Source organism: Schizosaccharomyces osmophilus, chromosome 1 (genome assembly GCF_027921745.1).
Source record: "Schizosaccharomyces osmophilus chromosome 1, complete sequence".
NCBI classification, from domain to species: domain Eukaryota; kingdom Fungi; phylum Ascomycota; class Schizosaccharomycetes; order Schizosaccharomycetales; family Schizosaccharomycetaceae; genus Schizosaccharomyces; species Schizosaccharomyces osmophilus.
In genome coordinates this window covers 4,687,782-4,710,782 of record NC_079238.1, presented here as the reverse complement: position 1 = coordinate 4,710,782, position 23,001 = coordinate 4,687,782, and the positions used below count along the sequence as shown (strand labels likewise).

General features: G+C 35.8%; 8 protein-coding genes and 1 non-coding gene across 9 annotated transcripts; 5 read left to right on the top strand and 4 right to left on the bottom strand.

Moving 5' to 3' along the window:
• Positions 1-11,430: 11,430 nt before the first annotated feature.
• SOMG_02141 (60S acidic ribosomal protein P2) lies at positions 11,431-11,801 on the top strand (the record flags this gene model as incomplete). Its single annotated transcript, XM_056180933.1, has 2 exons — positions 11,431-11,736; positions 11,778-11,801. 2 exons carry the CDS (start codon positions 11,431-11,433, stop codon positions 11,799-11,801), a joined length of 330 nt encoding a protein of 109 aa, XP_056036574.1.
• Positions 11,802-12,055: 254 nt separating this feature from the next.
• Positions 12,056-12,463, bottom strand: SOMG_02140 (Schizosaccharomyces specific protein; the record flags this gene model as incomplete). The annotated part of the gene is made up of 1 exon (XM_056180932.1): positions 12,056-12,463. One exon carries the CDS (start codon positions 12,461-12,463, stop codon positions 12,056-12,058), a length of 408 nt encoding a protein of 135 aa, XP_056036573.1.
• A 490-nt stretch (positions 12,464-12,953) lies between these two features.
• On the top strand, positions 12,954-14,936 carry SOMG_02139 (plasma membrane urea transmembrane transporter; the record flags this gene model as incomplete). Its single annotated transcript, XM_056180931.1, has 1 exon — positions 12,954-14,936. The coding sequence occupies one exon, from the start codon at positions 12,954-12,956 to the stop codon at positions 14,934-14,936; it is 1,983 nt and encodes a 660-aa protein (XP_056036416.1).
• A 300-nt stretch (positions 14,937-15,236) lies between these two features.
• rpt6 (19S proteasome base subcomplex ATPase subunit Rpt6) lies at positions 15,237-16,531 on the top strand (the record flags this gene model as incomplete). The annotated part of the gene is made up of 3 exons (XM_056180930.1): positions 15,237-15,290; positions 15,334-15,786; positions 15,827-16,531. The coding sequence occupies 3 exons, from the start codon at positions 15,237-15,239 to the stop codon at positions 16,529-16,531; spliced, it is 1,212 nt and encodes a 403-aa protein (XP_056036417.1).
• Positions 16,532-16,884: 353 nt separating this feature from the next.
• On the bottom strand, positions 16,885-16,959 carry snR92. Its single transcript, XR_008803688.1, has one exon. It is a non-coding gene; the product is annotated as a box H/ACA small nucleolar RNA snR92 (small nucleolar RNA).
• A 368-nt stretch (positions 16,960-17,327) lies between these two features.
• mag2 (DNA-3-methyladenine glycosylase Mag2) lies at positions 17,328-17,945 on the bottom strand (the record flags this gene model as incomplete). Its single annotated transcript, XM_056180929.1, has 1 exon — positions 17,328-17,945. One exon carries the CDS (start codon positions 17,943-17,945, stop codon positions 17,328-17,330), a length of 618 nt encoding a protein of 205 aa, XP_056036412.1.
• A 1,107-nt stretch (positions 17,946-19,052) lies between these two features.
• mat1-Pi (mating-type P-specific polypeptide Pi) lies at positions 19,053-19,529 on the bottom strand (the record flags this gene model as incomplete). Its single annotated transcript, XM_056180928.1, has 1 exon — positions 19,053-19,529. One exon carries the CDS (start codon positions 19,527-19,529, stop codon positions 19,053-19,055), a length of 477 nt encoding a protein of 158 aa, XP_056036413.1.
• Positions 19,530-19,661: 132 nt separating this feature from the next.
• On the top strand, positions 19,662-20,015 carry mat1-Pc (mating-type transcription factor (Pc-like); the record flags this gene model as incomplete). Its single annotated transcript, XM_056180927.1, has 1 exon — positions 19,662-20,015. One exon carries the CDS (start codon positions 19,662-19,664, stop codon positions 20,013-20,015), a length of 354 nt encoding a protein of 117 aa, XP_056036414.1.
• A 796-nt stretch (positions 20,016-20,811) lies between these two features.
• Positions 20,812-22,818, top strand: rga7 (RhoGAP Rga7; the record flags this gene model as incomplete). The annotated part of the gene is made up of 1 exon (XM_056180926.1): positions 20,812-22,818. One exon carries the CDS (start codon positions 20,812-20,814, stop codon positions 22,816-22,818), a length of 2,007 nt encoding a protein of 668 aa, XP_056036415.1.
• Positions 22,819-23,001: the final 183 nt, after the last annotated feature.

Sequence of the window (23,001 nt, the reverse complement as noted above, 5' to 3'; positions counted from 1 at the left end):
TTTTAAACAGTAAACATAATTACGATATTTGAAGTTTAACGTGCCCATCTCCCACGACAGATGCTGCTTTTCTTTGACCGTAAATGTAAAACACTGTTTTGTAAAATATTATGATTGATGCGTTATAACGCCGATCTGTTGCAATAGCCTAGCTCTTGGCATGAACAGGATTTAAATCTTGACGGGGAATAGCAAAACAAAATATTTGAGAGTACAATTATGTCGCCCAAACAATATGCTTTGCAAAATAAGTCATATGTAAGGTAGAATGAATGAACGGATCAAAACTCCAGAAAGATTAAGGTAGTCCATAAGTAAACGCTGAATCTGTTTTTCTGGCATAATCTAAATTACAAATTCATTTAAAAATTTTCTTTAATTACTCTATTAACAAGTCGTTTGCACACAGAACTTGGGTATCATTTAGGAGTAGGGCTAAAATTTTTAGTAATGTAAACTGAACATAGAACAATAGCAAAAGCAAAAGCTAAGTGAATGCTCATATCAACAAGCAGTCCCCTTGTACTCAAAAGGTGACTTAGATATTGTTATTATATACGCATACCATATTTTTCAGCAAAGTGTCACGTTAGTAATTCTCACGGGTTATGAGAATAAATATCCGGTGGAAATAATAACTACAAAAGTAGGATTGTTTTCGTTAATTGGACTGTGTTGTGCTACGAGTATAGACGCTAGTAATGTCCAGGGATCTGGTTAACTAAATTGAAAGTAGGAAGACGATCTTATTTAGCCAAACCAGTCGAGTCTTCCAATGTGAAGAGTTCGACTGTGGATTCATAGTTTATATATCTTTTCTCAGATAGCTAACGTAATCTATCTCTTTGTTAAACAAAAAGTCCTTATCCGAGAGACTTCTGTTTCAAAGGACTGTCCCATTTGTTAATTTAGTCATTTCTTTGTTTTGTTTACCATTCGCAATATCTCATCCTTTAGTCTTATTGTTCTCACCAATATTAAGCAATAAGCTCTTAAAGTACTATATTATAATATATATAAAATAAACAAGACACCTGTTGTGACTGTCACAGCTGAAATTTTACGCTGTATTATTATAATGCTGAGTGTATGATTTAAGGGTTGTTAAAAGTTGTATTTGTATAAATTGGGCTCTACTTAGTTAACTATAAGTATTTTCTGAGTCCAGGGGCTAGATTAGCTTAATAAGCGACACTAATTTTATTAGGCCAGATCCGTCGAATCTTCCTATTTGAAGATTCGTACTTTTCAAGTTTGGTATATAAACATCTTGAAAGAGGTAACATTGTTCTTTTTCTAATAACATTATAAACACTCTATTGTATTATTATAAAACAATTTCTCGGCCTTGACACCTCCCGGCCTAAGATTCTGTCATTTCCTTGAATTGAAGAATCTTAAAATCGTGCGGTTCTATCATGTAGAAGCGCGCAGGTAAAAATTACGAACTAATGAAAAATTTTGTTTTCTTACGATCTGTTGAGGTAACCATGTCGCTGAGAGGAAATCGTGATCCGGGAGAGTTGACTGGTATAGACAATAGTAGAGAGATGGCTTGTGTGGATTAACCGCTTCTTCAATTGTTAAAATTTTAATGTACCTCATAAACTTGTTCGCATTAGCGTCCGAATAATAAGGCTCTAAGTCGGAAATGTGAAAGGTAGCAGGGTATCGTCTGCTGATACAAGTAAGAAAAATTAGGCTATAATTATGTTCAGCAATTCTCTTTTTGATAGAGAAAGGGCCTAGGATAACGGGTTCCATTTGTTCGATTGTTGGAAAAAATCGAGATTACCATTCTTTACGAGTACAAGATCATTTGGTTGAAAAATAGGAGGAGGACTCGTTTTATGATTATAATACTTTGCATATCGTCGGTTTGTCTGACGTATGCGTTCTTAAATAAGTTCAGTAGATTCCGTATCATTTGTTGAATGTTGAATTCCCATTCGTTTAGGTATTGTATATCAAGATCTGTTAACAGAGGCTGAAATCCATACGCGGCTTTCATTGGTGTTATTTTAATTGCTGAATGTTGTGTCGAGTTATAACATAACTGTGCGTACTGCGGATAACGTGACCAGTCATCTAATTGTTTATTCATATAACAGCGAAGATATGTTTCCAAAATTTGATTTACACGCTCAGTCTGACCATTTTTTTGAGGATGATATCCTGACGAAAGTTGAAGCAATATGTTATGATCGGTAGCATATTATATCCATTTTGCTGAAGTAAACACAGGTCCTCTGTCAGATACGATGTCAAATGAATGACCATATTGAGATACAATTTTGTCTTCAAATGTTTCGATAAGTTGTTCCGCTGTCATGGTTGTTTTGCAAGCAATAAACCAATCCATTTTAGTAAATCGATCAACAATTGTTAAAACGGCATCGTTGTCTTGTGGTTTTGGTATTCCCACTATAAAATCCATTTAATAATGTTTAAAAGGTTGTTCGGCAATAGCGGTTGTAGTTTACCATAACGTTGATGGTTTCGTTTTTTGTTTCGTTGACACGTATCACCATTTTTTATGTATTGTGCAATGTCTTTGGTCATATTTTCGCAATAAAACTTTTGCCTTACTATATTTAGTGTCGATGTTTTTCCTCGATGTCCACCTGAAACTGGTTGATCGTGAAATTCATTACATATAAGCTGTATCAAGTCAGGTATTTTAGGAACTAAATTTTGTCCTTGCGAATTTGTAATAAGGTCATTATGAATAATATATTTGTCACTTGGATAATTTAGGATATTCCTGAATTTAGAATGTTTGGGGTATTGTTCTCGTATATAATGGAATATGTTTGAAAAATAAGGATATGTTGTGACACGAATAATAATTTGATTCTTTGAGATCAGCGCGACGTGATATTGCATCTGCTGGTTCATTTCTCCTTCCTGGCCGGTAAATAATTTCGAAATTATGTAGATCTAACTTGGCTACCCATCAATTCATTTTCGATCGAGTATTGCGGAGCCTTGTAAACAATGATACCAAGTTTTTATGATCTGTTATTATTTGGAAGGGTTTACTAGTGTCAACTAAAAAGTGATACCATTTTCGAAGTGATGCGATAATCGCATAAGCTTCTTTTTCCCATGTTGGCCAAACTCATTGTTGATCCGTAAAAGTCGCAGAATGGAATGCAACAGGATGATAAATTCCATTTTCCTGTTTATGAGATGAAATAGCTCCAATAGCTAAATCGGAAGCGTCTGTTTCTAATGTTGTTTCTTTGACGGGATCATAATGTTTTGATATAGTAACATTTTGCAGTCCCTGTTAAACTTGATCATAGGCTTGTTGTTGTTTATCAGTCCATTTAACCTTTGCGTTTTTCTTGGTAAGGTCAAATAATGGACGAGCTAGTTTTGATAAGTTTGGCATAAATCTACGAGAGTAATTGATATATCTTAGAAATGACTGTAATTGTCTAAGTGTATATGGTACAGGCCAATGTGAAATGGCGTCAAGTCGCTCTGGATCTATTTGAATATCATCAGCAGAAAAAATATGACTCATGAACTTCAATTTGTTCTGAAAAAAGTGACACTTCTCGCGATTAAGATATAAATTTGCTTTCTTCAGTTTATCTAAAACTTTTTGAAGATGTTCAACATGTTGCTCTCTCGACGATGAGAAAGACAAGTATATCATCTAGGAATACAATCAATATCTGATGTATATAAGGAATCAGTGTCTTGTTGATATATCTCTGAAATTTGCGGGGGCATTCGTTAATCCAAACGGCATAACCAAATATTCATAAGCTCCAAATGGTGTTTTGAAGGCTGTTTTGTGTTCATCATCATCTTGAAGTCTGAATAGATGGTAAGCTTCCTTTAAGTCTAGAGTACTGAAAACTTTAGCCGAGCTTAAACAACTAACAATGTCTTCAAAATTTGGTAAAGGATAATTGTCTCTCTTAGTAAGTGCATTTAAGGGTTTATAATTTATAACCATCCGATATTGATCTGTTCCTTTCTTTGGGACCAGTAATGGGGCACTCAAAAAATTTGAGGAACGTTCTCTTTTTGCCCCTTGTCTAATAGTCCTTGTACTTTGTCTTTAATTGTTGACAATTCTTTCTGTGTATAACGCCTAAGTTTGGGTGTAAAGTCGGGTAATTCTTCTGTTAATTCAATTTTCAAATCATTTTTTTAATGATACGCCTTAGGGATGTTTGCATGATCGCTAAATATCTATTTATATTTTTCAAGGATGTCTTTTTCCTTGAAACTATCCGATTCCATAATGTTTGTTCGACATATAAATTGAGACCTTTCATTCTCTGGAAGAAACGACCAACCCATAATCGCTTTGTACTCGAGAGATGGAGTGATAATGAATGTTTCGTAAAGCTTCTGATTGCCAACCTTCACTGGTAATGTTAGACTTCCACTAACTTTAACTAGGCTTTTGTTATGCCCGCGAATTTGCGATTTTGTGGATTAAATCTAGGAGTAATTTGTTTTGCTAAATCCTCTCTGATGAGGGATACGGCTGCGCCGGTATTTATAAAAATTTTAATTGGCAGATCTGTTATTTCAAGTTTTTGAAGGGGCATTTTCAACATCTGAGAGAATTCTGATGAATTACCCCTTTGAATTGTCTAAAGAGGTAAGTTTGTCTCTATCGCTCTCTCTTCTTTCGGTGACTAGCCATTATTGAGAATTATTTTTAGGTTTCGACCTTTGATAATTGTTAGTACGTTCGTTTCCTTTAGGAAACTTTCCCGACCTATATTGGTACTGATTTTTGGGAGAGGATCCTTTCAATGGCTTTCTCGTTGTTCTATCTCGAACCTGATTGTTTATTGTGCTGATGACAGCTGAAGGATCTCTGTGCTCATAATTGTATTTTGAAAGTTCTGTCATATAAAAATCGGAATGGATAGCGAAAGCTAATGCCCTTACGAGTGTATTGTGATCGACATTATTTGCCCATTTGCTCAATTGATTGAAATCCAATTCACCGTGACATGCTTTCTACATAAATCTTGGAATAGGTGCAAGCCATGATTTTTCCTTTTCGTTAACAAAAACTTGACTAAAAAAAATTTTCAAAGTTTCTATGCGTTCCAGGCGTCCTCGTAATTTCCCTGATCTCTTTCTGATATTCTTTTGGAGAATACCAATAGAGAAAAGCGATTTTCTTCTCCTCATCGATGAATACTTTTGGTGCATGTACGATAATACTTTCAACCTTCCCTTTTAACTCGCTTGCAGACATTGTTATTGGAATGAAAATCTCCGGCATATTAACAGAAATCATATGTAAATACATCGGGCTTTCTGAATCAAACGCTTTACGTATACGTGACAGTAACTCAAATGGGTTATCTAAATTGAATTCGTTTTCAATTTCCGTTTAATTTTGTTCTTCTTCCTCCTTTTGACTCAACCTTGAGTCCAGGGGCTAAATTAGCTTAATAAACGACACTAATTTAATTAGGCCAGATCCGTCGAATCTTCCTAAAGTGAACAGAAGGCTGACGTGGGAAAGAGTTTGTACGGTTGTATCACTAAAATCAAAAAACACCCGATATACTAATCTTTTTCCACTCTCCTGACTTTGGCTTTTCTTATTAATATAGTATCTAAGCAAACTTTTCAGAGAAAGGAACATGAAAAAAAGGCTAAAACTGAAGATGCTAAAGTTTAAATCTACCGAGCAAAACGCAATACGTTAACGCTCAAGAATTAACCAGTCGACCAATTCTTAAAGAATGGAAGTAAATTCCAAAATATTCCGATTGTTAAGAAATGACTAAATTAACAAACAACTTTCTAGAAGAGACAAAGAAATCCTACTTTCCTTTATTACCAGAAGTAATTTACTGAGTTGTCTTGACTGGACCCCAATCGGCGTGCAAACCTGTTACTATTAAGTGGATTGTCTTCTGAAAGCAACCTTACAAACCAAGAAAGTTTTCAATGATAGAACGCTGTTTAAAATTATGAGGAACACAAAAAAATAGGTTGGGAGACAATATAGGTACAGTTGTCGTAGGTGATTAGTGTTTAAACGGATCAACGATGAGCTTGGCCGACTTAGAAAAACCTACAAAAACTTTGTATAGTCTAGAAGCGGAGATATTGCTTTTCATAGGCTTTAAGTAATCGTTATAACAGACAATCCGTATTTGGGAAAAAAAATCAGTGCTCGGGCATTTTAGATTTAAATCTCACATCATCTACCAATCTCGATTCATTTAGTGCATCATTAATTTTTTTTGTCACTGGGAATCAAAAACCCCTGTTTAATAGATCAATATATTCAGTTAAGCAAATATCTATATATTAATGCAACTATAATCTTCTTACAAACGTAGTTATAATCAAACTCAAGTTTAATATTCATGAGCCGTGTGGATTGTATTGTGCGGCGGAACTTTGGTAGTTATATTAATATTATTAACCATATACTAATCCAAGCAACGAGTACCATCAATTTAAGGAAACTGGATGACTTCATAATTAGCCAAATGGTGGTCTCAGTAGGTTTTCAGATGCGGGTTAGTCAATTAACCGGATATATCAGTCTTACACTTGAAGCATTCAGCTAGGTATATTTCTATACAGTGTTATATGATTAACTTTCAGAAATATACTTTTCTATTAAAATTCGATTTCTATTTTTTAAAATAGTATGACACAAGTAAAAGACTTATCAATTTATAAACAAGAAACCAAACCCAAAAGATAAAGATTGCCTCATTTGTTCTGGAATCTCAAATTGAGGTTAAAAATCTCGTTCTCCTTGTTATTTAATAAACGCAGCTATCTTATACGAGCGGCTAGATAATATACTGCGATTATTGAATTCTACTCAGATACTTTTCCGTCTAGGAACCTAGAAATTCGAAGCTTGTCAAGCCAAATGAGTAAAAACTAGCACACTAGCAAAAATCGTATCATTTTCCCGAATATTTGTAATTTCATGGTATATTGCATAAATAAATGCTAATAAATTTATCCCTCCTGTGAAGCTTTCATCCCATTAGCGCTTCTGCTTCTGTTGTCGACGTATGTCTATACTAATACTATTCAAGGTTATGCCAGTTAAGCAAATGCACTCAATTTTGATTTTAAGAGTAATTTAGTATTGACCTACATATTGAAGTAGATAAGTTTTTATCTATAGAGTAGGATTTAAATGATATTTGCTGCTGTTTCTTTTCATCTCCAATGTGATTTTTCTAACGGAATAGTCGAACCTGCAATCCGTTCTAATAGAGATATTTTGAAGTTTCTTTTATTACCTTTTACCTTAAATCTTCTACAGAATGTTAAATGTGCATCCGCCACGATTTGAAGAAAAGGATTGATTGATTTGTTTGTTAGTCGTCATCGCTAATGATATTTTGAAATTAGTTAAATTCTCAAGGAGGTCAACTTCGGCATATTTTGATACGAAGACTTCTTACATACTCTAATTTATTATTTATATCCGCAAAGGGAGGGTGGCATCATTATCTTCAAGGGAATAGTCATCGGCAAAGCTTCTTTTTCCAATGTCGCGGCGGATAGATTTTTCCTTCAATAGAAAGCGATACAACAATTGTTTCATAATATTTGTTTCTATTTATTTTACGGTTAATGTTAAGATTCCTGTGATTTGTAACTTATGGTTGGTAATTCCTACGAATTATCGATCGCTGCATACGCGCATTATTATCAAAAGATATATAGGGTCCAGTTTACTTGTTCCCATGTCTTTTCCTGTGATATTCAGGAGGTCTTTTAATACGTCCTATTTTCCGGCGACCAGAGACAAACGCTTTGGGAACTGTCCTGAAGACATTATCCAACTTTCTTTTAAGTATTTTTCCTCAATTTTTTCTAGGGATAAGATGGAGGTTCATTCATATCAAATCTATGAAAATAAATATCAACTTTTCTCTTTACACTTCTAGTTTCCATGGAACCATGTCTATACACAAAAAATAATCTTTAATATAATCAGTTGGAATGCTGCTTTGCTTCTCTACTGATTTGGCGAGTCACTCTGGTAGTGATGTTCCATATTCGATCATTCGGATTTGATTCGATCGGAAAGATATCGCTTTTAGTTGGTTTTATTAATTGGCTGTAATCATTATCTCTCTCACTTAGGAAGACGTTTTAGTTGGGTTGATGTCACGGCAAAAATACTTAGTAAGTTATGACAAAGCAAGTGGAATACAGTGGTAATTGCTTTTGGCGTTTGAATAAGTACCTTTGAGTTAGTTAGGGTAGATACCCAAAGAGATAAATCTATAGTAACAGTATGGCGATGCTAACGAATATGTTGCAAAATGAATGTAATAGGTTCTTCAGCAAATTCTTCCTAACTGGAGATTCTGTCTTAGAACGTTGGAACTTACACAGTAAATTTAAAACGAGATAGAACAAAGCATTAAGGTTTAAAAGGCTCGTTTCAATGCATGTTTCTGACTAGATAAATCATTATATTTAACATGATATACAGTAACATGCTGGATAGTGTAATTATTGTATGATCATTTTAAAATACCATTGGAGGTTCCTCTGACGGATATAAACTTTTGGTAGTTTCATTTAATATATTTCTCTTGTATAAAAAGGTAAGCACACGGCAGTCATCGATAATAGTTAACTAATTATTGGTATGCTTTAAAAACTTTTGGGGCAATCATTAATCCAAATATTATCCGCCAAAAAGGGCACTGAAGAGCATATTCATTGTTATATGTTAAACCCAACAACACTAAAGCCGTATATATATATACCCTTTGAAGTTAAGCAATGTACTATCATCCGGTCCTTAGGACTGAAATATGAAATTGGCTACCCACTCTACCCTATATTTGCTAGCGTGCTTCGTATGAACAGTATGCGCATACGGAATTATTTCAGTCTTCGTAGTAAATTAATTCTTATTTCTTTAGATATCTATTTTGGGAATATTCTTAAGTACTCGGCAAATACGCGTTATTTAATAAAATGCTTGTCGGTCCCAAAGAATTCGTAATTCTGCAAAAGCCACTTGCGATGGGGCCAGTTGCGGATATTTCGTGCACTAAATTTAGTAGTATTATACCATGTGATGGCTGTATAATTTGTAAGATGACTATAACTCACAAAACTGAGCAGTAAAATTGAAAGTCTTTCAGTGTTTTTTTTTTTTTTTTTTTTTTTTTTTTTTTTTTTTTTTTTTTGAAAGTTGTTGCATACGTCCATGAACTCTACCGGCTTTTACAACGAACCGAAGCCAAATATAAATACTTGAAAGTCATAAGTAATTCAGAAAACTACTTTGTTGTTATATTTGAGAAAAACTAAGTCGGCAGGTCCACAGTTGGTCATTTGTATACAATAGAAGTCAATACTATCGTTACTTGTTTTTAGTTTATCCGTTTGCTAAATTTTACTTTTAGTTCTCATTTTTTATTCATTCTTACTGTATCGTTAGTTGTACTCGACCAAACCATTTTAGACAATAAATTTTAAAAGTACGATCAACATTCACTTGAAATAAATTGTAAATACGTCATACCTATTACTTCCTCCTTTAATCCTCACATAAAAAAAAAGCCATAAAAATAGCATTTAATAGATGTTTGTGCCAGATTCTCGAATATATCAGTTACTGTCTTTTCCATAATACACTATCATTAAACTGAAATTTTGGAAACTAAGTATAACTATAGAGTATTTGAAATACTGTAGTATGAAGACATTATGACCAGTTCAAAAAGCTATGTATCATTTGAATTTGATAGAGTACTTATAGAGAGCTTTAGGTTTTTATGACAAAATTATTGGTTGCGTCCCTTGTTATAGAAATGAAACCTTGTAATTGCATGATAGCATAAATTGAAGCATCCGAATATTAATACGCTAATAAGTAAATGCTTGAATTATGTCTTCTAAATCGTTAGAATGGAATAGTTATAAAATGATGTACGGCTTCCTAAGCCGTTTTACTGCAATAAATATCATTCATGTCAGACTTCAAGCATAAATAAATCGTATAGTTATTTGGATTGTTTTCATATATTATGAGTTCTTACTTAATTTCTGTACTTAAGGTTTCATTCTTCATTTAATTGTGTCACTCCAAATAACAAACAAATAACAAATGCGAATTATGGCTTTAAGCTGATTGTGAAATATGGCCTCGCTTTTAATATCTCATCAGGGAATTTAGTTTTAGTAATTGTACAATATATTTCGATAGCTCTAACATTTTTGACGTAGTAGGGATCATATTTATCGTCTAAACTTGATTTTTAATATACGTTACGGAAAAAAGTACGGCAACCTATTCAGCTGGATTTCATTCATTTGTCATATGAACAATAGACTTAAATAGGTTATAAGGGTAATACATTAAATTCAAAGTATTAAACATTATATAAGGTTATGTTATGAGAACAACTATAGACGTGAAGAAAAAAACACTGGTGTTGTTACTAAAACTAATGTACTTTTTTCTTATAGAATCACTAAGGTGGTGACCTGAATTACTTGACAGGAAATGGATTTCATTGCAACAGCCGTGTTAAAAATATAAAGCTTCTGTTGCTTTAGCTGTTTAATTCGATGTTTAGTACTGGAATTTTGATTCTTCAATGAAAAACTAGTGTCAAGCGGGTTACTTCGTATTACAAAACAGTAATATATCTTAGTATACGTGGTAACAATGATATTAAAAAAGAAAAAGCGTAGTATAAGTAATCAAATAAGATGATAATATTATAGATCAACGCAGTACTGCGCAACAACGACTTATAGAATGTTATTCGTTGTAGTAATGGTAATCTTAACATAGAGGTATGCTTCGTCTTTTTTAATACTTTCTATTTGCTTTATGAGAGAACGCTTTTCTTGTTCTAATAATGATTTTGAATGAGCACGACTTTTATTTGTAATTAATTTTGTGGACTTGAGGTACTGATGGATATATATGTCGTTTTGCGATTTACCATGAGGGTTTCTTAGTTGTTGAAATTTCGTTGCATGTGTTATGGCAAAGGAGGATGTTTTATTGTAAAGCGAGCGAAAAGCCAAAAGGTGCTACGGCCATAGAATTATTTTTATGTAAGTATATTCTATTAGCTAGATTTTAAATACGAAAAAAATACCGTGTATAAAATGAGCATAATCGTAAACAATGTTTATGCTTCGAAAAATGATTGTTTACTAAAGACAAAAAGCTTTTAGTAATTAATGTTTATTGTGAGCTATACGAAATACGGTAAAGTTGATAATGAAACTTAAGTACAACCTAGTCGTTCCCGAAAACTTATTTTACCCTAAATTAAGTATAGGGTAGGGTTTGACTTGTGAAAATTTTCATATATATATGCAGCAGAAACCACTTTGTCAGACCTGGAGACAATTTCTGCAAAGATAACCTGCTTTGCTTAAAGTGATTTTGTTCCGGTAAATAAAATGAAATACCTTGCTGCCTACCTACTTCTTACTGTTGGCGGAAAGCAATCGCCATCAGCTAGCGATGTTGAATCTGTCTTGTCCACTGTGGGCATTGAAGCTGAAAAAGAACGTGTTGAGTCTTTGCTCCATGAACTTGAAGGCAAGAACTTAGAAGAGTTGATTGCTGCTGGTAACCAGAAACTTGCCACTGTTCCCTCTGGAGGTGCTGCTTCCGCTGCTCCAGCTGCCGCTGGTGATGCTGCTCCTGCTGCTGAAGAAGCCAAGAAGGAAGAGGCCAAGCAAGAGGAGGAATCTGATGAAGATGTAAGTATATTTTGGTATTTGGAAGAAACTAACATAAATAGATGGGCTTTGGTCTCTTTGATTAGGCAGTTTTTTCGAACAAATAAATGCTTTACTATATTGATACTCTCAAGTGAGTAGTATAAACATGAAGTAATGAAAGACAAAGTATATGAAGAGTTACGGGTATGATGCATTTTGTTTTGAATTCAAAATGAAAACTCGAATGTCGGATATCAAAAGTGTAATGAAGCAGAAAAGTTAGGTTGCATTCGACGACACCGTGCATTATTTATTGTATAAGTCATTAGAAGTAACATAAAGTAGTATAAACACTTATTCAGTGATTCATCGTTTGCAAGACCAAGGAAGCATAATCAACGGCTGATACTTCTTGGTTCATTAATTTGGTTTTTAAAGAATTGAGATCATCCTGCTTTTTTTTTAATGTTTCTGAGAAGCGACTTTCGAGTACTTCAGTAGAAAAGACCTGCATTTTCTTTTGAAATACGTCAAGTTCGTTTTCATATTCTCCATATTCAAACTGCAATTGATTTTCTTGCGCTTTCAAATGCTTTCTAGTTTCATCCAATTCTGATCTCGATAAATGAATGTCTTTCCTTAGCGATTTATTGTAAGAGTGATGTTTCTGTACGTCTGATATCTGCTGCTTCAGGCCACTGGAGTCTTCGTTGTTCCAAAAATATGAGTCAATAAGGTTTTCTTCAATTTTAACTGGGAATTCCATTTTACTGTTCCAAATAAACTGAATTGATGATCAGCTGAAAGCGTATTTTAGTAGTTCGTCAATTTGTACTTTTTAATTGAACAAATACGGGTTTTCATAGTCAAAGAGGAAGAAACCTCAAAAAAGTGATGTTTGCCTGTTTATTTCGTACTATACTGTTAGTCTGTTGTCGTGAAGTGTGGGTCTAATTAATCTAGTAAATACTTCGATAGGTTCACTTCATGATATTGAGTAGAACGAAATTATCAGAAAGCGTTCACTTATAGAGGTACCAATCAACTAAATCTCAAAGTATATATTTTTAAAAGAAAAAAGATCTCGTGGCGATGTGTGTAAGATAAAATAAAATATTATAGATTAAGCGCTATATCGGAGGGTCTTAATCATGTTCATAAGAGCCTCTCAGTTGATATTTATAAGATGTTTGCTTTAAGCAAGCTATTTTCTACTAAATACTTAATAAATCTAAGAGAAATTTTGGAGTTCTACCATGGTACAGCCGACAGTTTCCGAAAGTGTCGGGTACGGCGTAGTTGTTGGTGTTGGATTGGGTTTCGCTGTTTTGATGATATCTATTTCATATATCCTTAAGAAGTACAGCAACGAGAACCAGACATCAGAGCACTTTAATACAGCCTCACATAGTGTTAGAACTGGATTAGTCGCCAGTGCTGTTGTGAGTAGCTGGACTTGGGCATCAACATTACTGACCAGTGCTCAAAAAACTTACCAATATGGTGTTTCGGGAGCATTCTGGTATGCGTCAGGTGCTTGTGTTCAAATTTTGTTGTTTACGGTCTTGGCAATTGAACTGAAAAGGAAAGCACCTAATGCGCATACGTTTCTGGAAGTTGTTCGAGCCCGGTGTGGACCGATAGCTCACACAGTTTTTATTTTTTTTGCATATGTTACCAACATCCTTGTGATGGCTATGCTTTTATGCGGAGGATCGGCCACAATTGCATCTATAACTGGTATGAATACGGTTGCAGCTTGCTTTTTACTTCCAGTAGGAGTGATAATATATACTATTTTTGGAGGAATCAAGGCAACGTTCCTTACGGATTATATTCATACAATCATCATTCTTGTGATTTTAATTATGTTTAGTTTATCTGCCTATTCCGCTAGTGACAAAATCGGGTCCCCAGGTAAGCTCTATGATATGTTGAAAGCTGCCGGAGACTCCCACCCTGTAGAAGGAAACGCTGAGGGAAGTTACCTTACTATGAGAAGTCGAGAAGGAGCTATTTTCTTCATAATTAACCTTGCGGGGAATTTTGGAACAGTGTTTGTGGACAATGGCTATTGGCAAAAAGCTATCGCAGCAAACCCTGCTTCAGCGCTGCCTGGCTACATATTGGGTGGCCTTTCTTGGTTTGCAATTCCATGGTTGGCAGCTACTACAACGGGTCTCGTATGCCTTGCCCTTGAGTCTATGCCTTATTTTCCTACGTATCCAAATCGTATGACTGATCTAGAAGTCAGTCAAGGACTAGCTTTGCCCTATGGAGCAATTGCGTTGATGGGTAAAACAGGTGCGAATGCCACAGTATTACTAATATTTATGGCTGTTACTTCCGCAGCTTCATCCGAATTGATTGCTGTCTCATCAATATTTACTTATGATATTTACAAACAGTATTTTAGACGGAATGCCGGCAATAAAGAGTTGCTATATACTGGACATGCGGTATTAATAGTATTTGGGGTTGCGATGTCAGCTTTAGCAACAGGGTTATACTATGGAAACGTATCAATGGGGTATTTATACCTACTGATGGGAGTATTGGTTTGCCCTGCAGTCGTTCCAGCAACATGTGTGATGCTTTCTTCACGAACCTCTAAGCTAGCAATTACCGTTTCTCCTGTATTAGGATTGGTTTCGAGTATCGTCAGTTGGCTTGTCGTTGCAGGTGTGCAGGGTTCAGGTAAATTGACAATTGAAACGACAGGGGCGAATAATCCAATGTTAGCAGGCAATGTTGTGGGACTCTTGAGCCCTATACTCTATTTGATCTTTTTTTCCATTATTAAGCCCGAAAAATACGATTTTGATGACTTGCTGAGTAAGTTTGAGATGCACTACGAATCTGAGGAAGAGGAGGTTCTACAGAAGAAAAAACTTAATCGTGCAAGTATGATATCAAAAATTGCTGCAACAGGTGTTGCGGCCGTGTTTATTATTTTGTGGCCTTGGCCGATGTATGGTTCGAAATATATATTTTCAAAACGATTTTTTACTGGCTGGGTCGTAGTAGGATTAATATGGATTTTCTTTACTGTGTTTTCAGTAGGAATATTCCCTCTATGGGAAGGGAAAAAGGACATTTATGGCATCGTGAAAAGAGTGTTCGAATCAGCCTTTGGAGTGAAAGTCATTGAAAGTGAAGATATCGTAGAAGTTGATGCTTATGAAAACATCGAAAAGAATGAAGAAAAGGGAACAGAGAAAAAGAAGCCTTTTATGTAGATTAAAATGTTTTAATTTCGTATTTAATAAAATTATTGTTAACGAACGAACGATTTGGTTTTATCATTTTTTGTTTGTCTAGAGTAATATGGATATTTTTATGTAATTCTTAATGAGGTATATATTTAGATGGAATAAACACATTATTGTAGTATCAGTGTTCGTAGAGTAATAAAATATTTTTGAAAGGAAAGCAAATAACGCAGAATAGCGTGATGTTAGAGGAGTATGGAAGGTTCTATAAATGTAGATATTCACTTATTCTCTACACACCACAACAACTAAGTGGCATTTAGAAAAATGACGGAAGTTCTGACTTCCAATGTCTTGGAAAGCAATGAAAACATAGTACAGGTAAGTAATTTTCGGTGTAAGTAGTTTCTGACATACTTCTTAGTACTATACACAAAAAATCCAAAATGCCGAGTTGAATATCCTTAATAAAACCCAGAACCTCCGACGATTAGAAGCTCAGAGAAACGGATTGAATGCTAGAGTTCGTTTGTTGAGAGAAGAAATCCAACTTTTACAAGAACCAGGAAGTTATGTTGGGGAAGTAATCAAAACGATGGGCAAAAACAAAGTGTTAGTTAAGGTGAATCCTGAGGGTAAATATGTCGTTGACGTGAGTCCCGATGTTGATATCAAGGATATTAAGCCTAATATTCGTGTTGCCTTGAGGAATGATTCTTACCAATTAATTAAAATACTTCCAAATAGAGTTGATCCTTTGGTTTCTTTAATGATGGTCGAGAAAATTCCTGACTCTACTTATGAAATGGTTGGTGGATTAGAAACACAAATCAAAGAGATTAAGGAAGTAATTGAGTTGCCTGTTAAGCATCCGGAGGTAAGTCATAAATATTAGGGGAATTAAAATTAACTTTTAGTTATTTGAAAGCTTGGGTATTCCACAACCCAAAGGTATTCTTTTGTACGGTCCTCCTGGTACAGGAAAGACTTTACTTGCTAGAGCCGTTGCACACCACACTGATTGCAGGTTTATTCGTGTGAGTGGTTCTGAATTGGTACAGAAGTATATTGGTGAAGGTAGTCGTATGGTTCGGGAACTTTTCGTTATGGCTCGTGAACATGCTCCGTCAATTATTTTTATGGATGAAATTGATTCTATTGGTTCTTCACGATCAGACGCAGGTGGCGGTAGTGGTGATAGCGAAGTTCAAAGAACTATGCTTGAATTGTTGAACCAACTTGATGGTTTCGAGTCTACCAAAAATATTAAAGTAATCATGGCTACAAATCGGATTGATATTTTGGATCCCGCTCTTTTAAGACCTGGCCGTATCGATCGAAAAATCGAATTTCCTCCTCCATCTAACGAAGCTCGAGCCGAAATTTTGAGAATCCATTCTCGTTCTATGAATCTTACTCGTGGAATTAACTTGTTGAGTATTGCAGAAAAGATGAACGGAGCAAGTGGTGCTGAGCTGAAAGGTGTCTGTACAGAAGCTGGTATGTTTGCTTTACGTGAACGACGTGTACATGTTACTCAAGAAGATTTCGAGCTTGCCGTCGTAAAGGTTCTTAACAAGGGAGAATCTGGAGAGATGAGTTTGCAAAAACTATTCAAGTAATTTGTAGTAGAATTGATGAATGAATATGATGATAGTTATTTTTCGATTAAGTGTTTTTGCTTGTAGGTGATAATTTGTATGTGTAGTAAATATTGTGTGTTAGTGGATTGCGATTGCAACGTGTTTCAGTTAGATTTGTGTTAGGTATTAAAATGATATAGAAGAGAGGAAGCGTAACAATGTGGAATATCAAGTAGTATATGGAGTGGGGTGTTTATACATCTGAGTAGTTGAAGAGATAAATCGCATACTATAGTTTATGGTTACGATTAAACAATAATTTTAGTGATAAAATAAAGTATATTGAAAAAAATGTATCTATATTTAGGTTGTATAATTATTGGAAGTATTTTAGTCGTTGATTTAGTACTGAAAAATCATAAAATAGGATAATCCAGGGTGGAGTCGACTATTTTTCTTCCAAGCATGTAGTAAACCGTCGTCCGTGGTATATATATAGCGGAAAACAGTAGGCAAAACTTGGTTTAATGAAGAATGGAAAAGTTGATGAGGGGTTTATATATCATAAAAAAAAGCAGTCCTGTTTGGAATTTGTGAATGTAGTTGAACGAGGTACGTTATTTAGTGGGAAAGAAATACAGAAGTAGAGGTGGAGTATACGGAAGAAAGAGGTGAAGACTTTAGTATTATTAGACTAAGGTGGTGATGTTGGTTTTGAAAAACAATAGGAAGTGTTTAATGAGCGTATTAAGAAAAGTGAAGTAATAAATAAATAAATAAATAAATGAGGCCTGTTTTTCATGTGTTTGTGAGATTGTTGTTTGCTGTCGATTTGTTAGTGTTTTGGGTAGTGCCAGAGGTACCAAGCAGCAATAGTCTGGTAGGGAGCGCAAGGGGAAGTCAGAGTTTCAAGTTCTTCAATAGATAGATTTTTATCAGGATGAAAAATGCGTGTAATACTAGAGCGAAGAGTAGCATCATCGGCTGGCATAATGTTGAGGCGACCGAGAGTAAAAATCATGTACATTTCAATTGTCCAACGCTTAACACTTTTATGTGTGCTAAGAGCTTTTAAAAGGTCTTCGTTGGACATTTTGCAGATTTCGTCATTGGAAGGAAGTTGGTTATTGAGTGCAGCATTAGCGATATTGTGAATTGCGTCAGCCTTTAATTTAGAGAAACCGCAGGAGTGCAATGTTTCAACGTCGGTGTCGACAATTTGTTTGGGAGTTGGAAACTGATGTTTGTGATAAAGCGCACATAATCTGTGAATAATAGCATCTGTAGCAGCAGCAGAAAGCTTTTGTGAAGTGATTGCACGAATGAGTCCTTCGTAGGGTTGGCGTTCAGGATGGGGTTCAAAGGAGCAGTGACCTACGGTGTCGACAATTTTGGACCAAGTTGGATTAATGTTTTTTAAATGGGTTTCAGCTTTTGCGTAAGAAGGAGACATAATGTATAGGTAGGAATTTGTAGCGGTATTACATTGAATTGAAATTAAAGAAAATCGGTAAAGTAGGGAGTAAGTCTGTTTAGAATAGTAAGTTAATTTACAAAAAAGTAATTATTAGTGAATAATAAAGGAAGAATTCTCGTTTGAAACAATGGGAAGGGGAATGGAAAATGGGTGGTAGAGGGGAGTTGGGCCAGGTAATAGCTGAGTATGATGTGGAAGGGGAGGAAGAGTTCGTTTGTAGTGGGAGAGAGTACGTGTGGGGGTAAAAGAAGAATAACAAGTTGATGAGGAAGGAAAATGAAAGGTTAGGCAGGGTATAGGGGTGGTGAATAGTGAGAGGTAGGGCAGAGGGAGGGTGGTAAACCGATGGGGTAGGAGGGAGAAGGGAATAGTGGAGTGAGCCGATGAATGAAGAAAGGACAATTGGAAGGTTGAAAGGGAAAGCGCGAGAGGGTGAGTGGGAGAAGTGGAAAACAATGGAATGGAGGATGTGGTGGGATGGAAATGGGAAGGCAGAGAAATTATAGGAAGGGTGAAAAAGGAAGATGGAATAAAGTAGTTTAGAATAGAAAGGAAAAGGATGGACACGAGGAAATTAAAATAGAAGAAAAGTTGTCAATGTAAAGAAACGAGGGAATTAGAATATGTTTGAATGGAGGCAAGAGTTAAAGGTAGAGGCAGTGCGAAAAGTAATGGTGTGGGACAAATGGATGTAAACAAAGGTAAGAAGGATGTGTAAGAAAGAGTAGTGCGGGTGAGGAAGGATGGGAGGTAACATGGAGGAAGGGTATGCGTAGCGCAGCGGAGCAGAGTATCGTTGGAGGGATCGGGCTTGGAAAGGAAAGACAAAGAAAAGGGAAAGAGAGGGGAAGAAGTAAAAGAATGCGATAGACAATTAAATACATGGAAACGAACGACATAAAACAATAGAGAAAGCCTATACATTTGTTTTCCGAAAAAAAAATTTATGAATTCCAAACACGCAAAAAATTGAACGGGACCTACTGATAGAAATGGCTTAATAGAACTACTGTATAATTGTATGTACAAAGAAATTGAAAAAAAGTTGTATAGTATTGTCTATTCCTGCATTATCGGTGCTAGTTAGCGTCGTCTATTGGAAAACCAATTACGCAATTGATTTCTCGTTAAACCAGTTTCAAGACACAATTGGTAGTATTCTGAAGGTGTAGGATATGGATTATCAACATGAAGTAATAGCCAACGCATTAAATGAGCCTTGATACAATCTGCACAGGTATCTCTGGATGTCACTAAGGGACGTCCACTCGCGTTACTTATGTGAATGCAGTTCAATACATTTGGTTTGAAAAGTTGAGCTTGTAAACTGAAGTTAAGAGTGTTTCGCGTGACATTTTCGTGTATTTTAACATTGCAGACGTGTTTAATTGATTCCAATATTTTAAAGCTCTCAAGAATGTACTTAGCAGGGACGTGTTTAACATCAACCAGTAGTCCATACGCGTGTTTCAATTGCTCTAATATAAATCCAAATCTTTCATGATTAATTGTAACAAATTTTCGCAGTAAATTATTTAAAAAAGAGATCAATTCTTTCATATTGACTGTTGTATTAATGCTAACTTTCAGAAGTACACTTCGGTAATCTAAGTTACAGAGAGAACAAAGAAAAGGAGCCACCATACAACTATAAATGGACCGCAGAACCCACCAACTTTCTAAATATTTAAAATGAATCCAACATTAAAAAACCCAGTGTTCTTACCGGTTCTAACACCTTCTACTTTATTTAAAACAAGAAAAAATCGGACGTCTAATCACAACTATAAGAACGGTTTCATCTTATTTCGGAGCAGGATTCACAAGCTTTTAAAATCTTCAGGAGACTGGGGCGGTGTCTCTGCTAAATGTTCAAATATATGGCGTTCTTTACCTCAAAATGTTAAATCAGCATGGTCACAAACAGCAGAATTAAGTCAGTACCAGGATGTGCGGAAACAAATTGCAACGTTAGAAAAAATTATCCTTACCCTCTGGCATAAAGAACACAACAACTATAAACTACATATAAGCACGGTTCAGTAAATTTGGAAGGCGTTTCTGGCTATTAGGTTGGATGCTGTGCATACAGAAAAATTATGTTATTCCAGTCCCTACAATCTAAACTATAAAAGACTTCTAATTGTATATTTATCAAGTTCTATGAATTGTTATCCGACTTTATTTGGTCCATCTACTTGATGACAAGTTGACAGTCATAGCAGCATACTGTCAGCTCAGATTTTATCCCATTTGTCATAATCAATTGAATGCACTATTTATATCTCTCTATATCTTTTTATATATCTTTTTCTACCTTTTGAGCTTCTTTCTCATTCTTGAACCTTTGTATCGTAGTTCCATATTACCAAACTATTTTGTTCTCTGTTTTCTGTGAATTACACAATCGTCTACGCGTCCAAACCATCAAAGCTTTCGTAAACATCCTTACATCTACAAAATTAACAATCTCATTCTTTTCCAACGCGTCGTTTTCAGTACTTTCTAGTCTCTTCCGTACTTCTTCTCTAAATCATCTTTCCCTTACAAGTTCAACAGTTCTACTACAGACCCCACTAAGAATGATACCCCACTTATCGTGGGTATGGCACTTTAGTTACAAATGCCAGTGAGCTTCGCTTTTTTTTTGCTAACGCACTCCAATCAGATTAATCTTAATTCCATTACACCGCTCTACCCAACACCTCACAGACTCCCTCACAGTCTACCTACCACCAGTATACGTCTGTGAACTCCAACCCGCCCTCCTTTTCTCATCCTCACTTTCATTCCAACGGAGCATTCAATCATTTTCACCATCCATTACCAATCCCCAAACACTATGGATGCTGAAACAAAAACCGACATTCTAAAAGACCCTAAAGTTGAAACCATTCTTCACAGTGAACTTGGTTTGTCCATACTCAATGACCGAATCAAATCCCACTTAAACATTTCCAAGGAATTCGCAAATTTTTTGAAGAAACGAGCTGTTCTTGAAGAACAGTCTGCAAAGGATCTTCAAAAGATTGCAAAGTCGTTTCTCGAAACATTTCAAGACAACCACGCTTCATCCAGTTCTTTTCCAGCGGTACTCGTCAAATCCCTTCAAATCCATGAACAACTCGCTGCTAATTCCTTTACACAACACAAGGCTTTCTCTACTTGCTCTGATGAAGTCTTGGATTTCTATAAAGGGTGTGATCGCAAACGAAAGTCTATCAAGGAATATGCCAAACGCCAAGAAAACTCATACCTTGAAGCCGTCGTACACATGGACAAATCCAAAGCCCGCTTCAAGAGTGCTGAATCCGACTACAATCACACTCTCGATCAAAAAAACGCCAGTGACAACCAGAAAAAAGTTGGTTTCTTCAAACCAAAGTCCAATGCTCAACTCTCCCGACTCGAAGAGGAGGCTCGCTCTAAAGCAGAATCTGCAGAGTCGGACATGAAATCTAACATTCAAAATGCCCAAACAGCCCAACAAGAACTTCTTCTCATTCATCGTCCCAACTATATTAAGCAGTTCTTCAGCTTACAGAAAGAAATTGAAGCCTCCCTTAACTGTAATTATCTCCGTTACACAAAACTTTGTGAAACTCACACTGTCATGAACGGTGTCTTGATCCGCCCTCAAAACATCTCAACTCAAAGCTGTGGTTTCGAACATGCTCTCCACAATTTTGATTCTAACGCCGACTTCCGCCAATACGTTCTCGACTCTTCTTCTCGACGTAAAAATGATCAAAACCCTTCTGACGCTTCAAAAACGAAAATCGTTCAACCACCTAGTTCCTATGGTCCCTCTAACACATCTTCTACACCTCCCTCCGTAAACATTTCTACTCCAACAAATCCTACCCACATTTCCACGCCTTCCACAAACAACTTTAACCGCCCTATGACTTCTCACAACCAAATAGCTTCCAATTCGCAAAAACCACAACCTCAAGAGACACTACCCTCACCTACCAAACCTCTAAAACCTGCACCTGCACCTGCACCTGCACCTCCAAATCCTGCTCTTTCCTCAAGAGGCTCTCCTTCACCAACGAAGTCTGAAACCATCCATCCACTACCAGAAGTACAAACACCTACGGCCACCAACCCCCCCAATATCGATACTAATCCTTTACCACCATCGACACAAACAAAATTAAAGACTTCTGATTCTGCAAAACCTCCTTCCCCTAACTTTTTTCCTGCCCAAGACATTGTTGAGTCTAATAATAAGCCCCAGTCACCGGTTTCTGACTCAACCATTCTCTTTGGTGCTCATTTGGAAGCCATTCTCTTACGTGAACATTCCAACGTTCCAAACGTCGTTGTTCAATGTACCACCCAAATAGAAACTTTTGGCCTCAACATTCAAGGAATCTACCGCATTCCCAGTTCTGCCGCCAAGGTGCTCGCTCTTCGTCAGCAATTCACAAAAGAACCTCTTACGATCCTCAATTCGGCAAAGGATTATGGAAACGACGTTCATTCCCTTGCTGATCTCTTGAAATCCTTCTTCCGCGAATTGTCCGAACCTCTTATTCCAAATCAACACTACAACGATTTTATTGACGCTGGTAAGGTTGAGGACGAAGCGCGTCGGAGAGATGCTGTACATCGCGCCATTAATGATTTGCCCGACGCTAACTATTCTACTATTCGTCATCTCACAATTCATTTGACTAAAATCAAGGACAACAGCGATGTCAACAAAATGTCCACTAATAATCTTGCTATCATTTGGGGCCCTACTTTGTTAAAACAAGCTACGATCCCAGAAATTAGTAGTTTCTCACGCACTATTGAAATCCTCATAGATTATTGCTTTACTATTTTTGACTATGACTAGAGAATTGTACATAAATTTCAATATCCTGTAAACGTCGGTTCACTTGATTCTTTAATTCTTCTTTTTTACTTTGGAAAAAAAAAATCAATATGCTTAATTTCTTTGTACACAGTTTACTTCAGTTCTTTTTCTTTATTTCACGAATAATATCTAACTTTTTCTCTTTCTTTTAAATAATTAAAC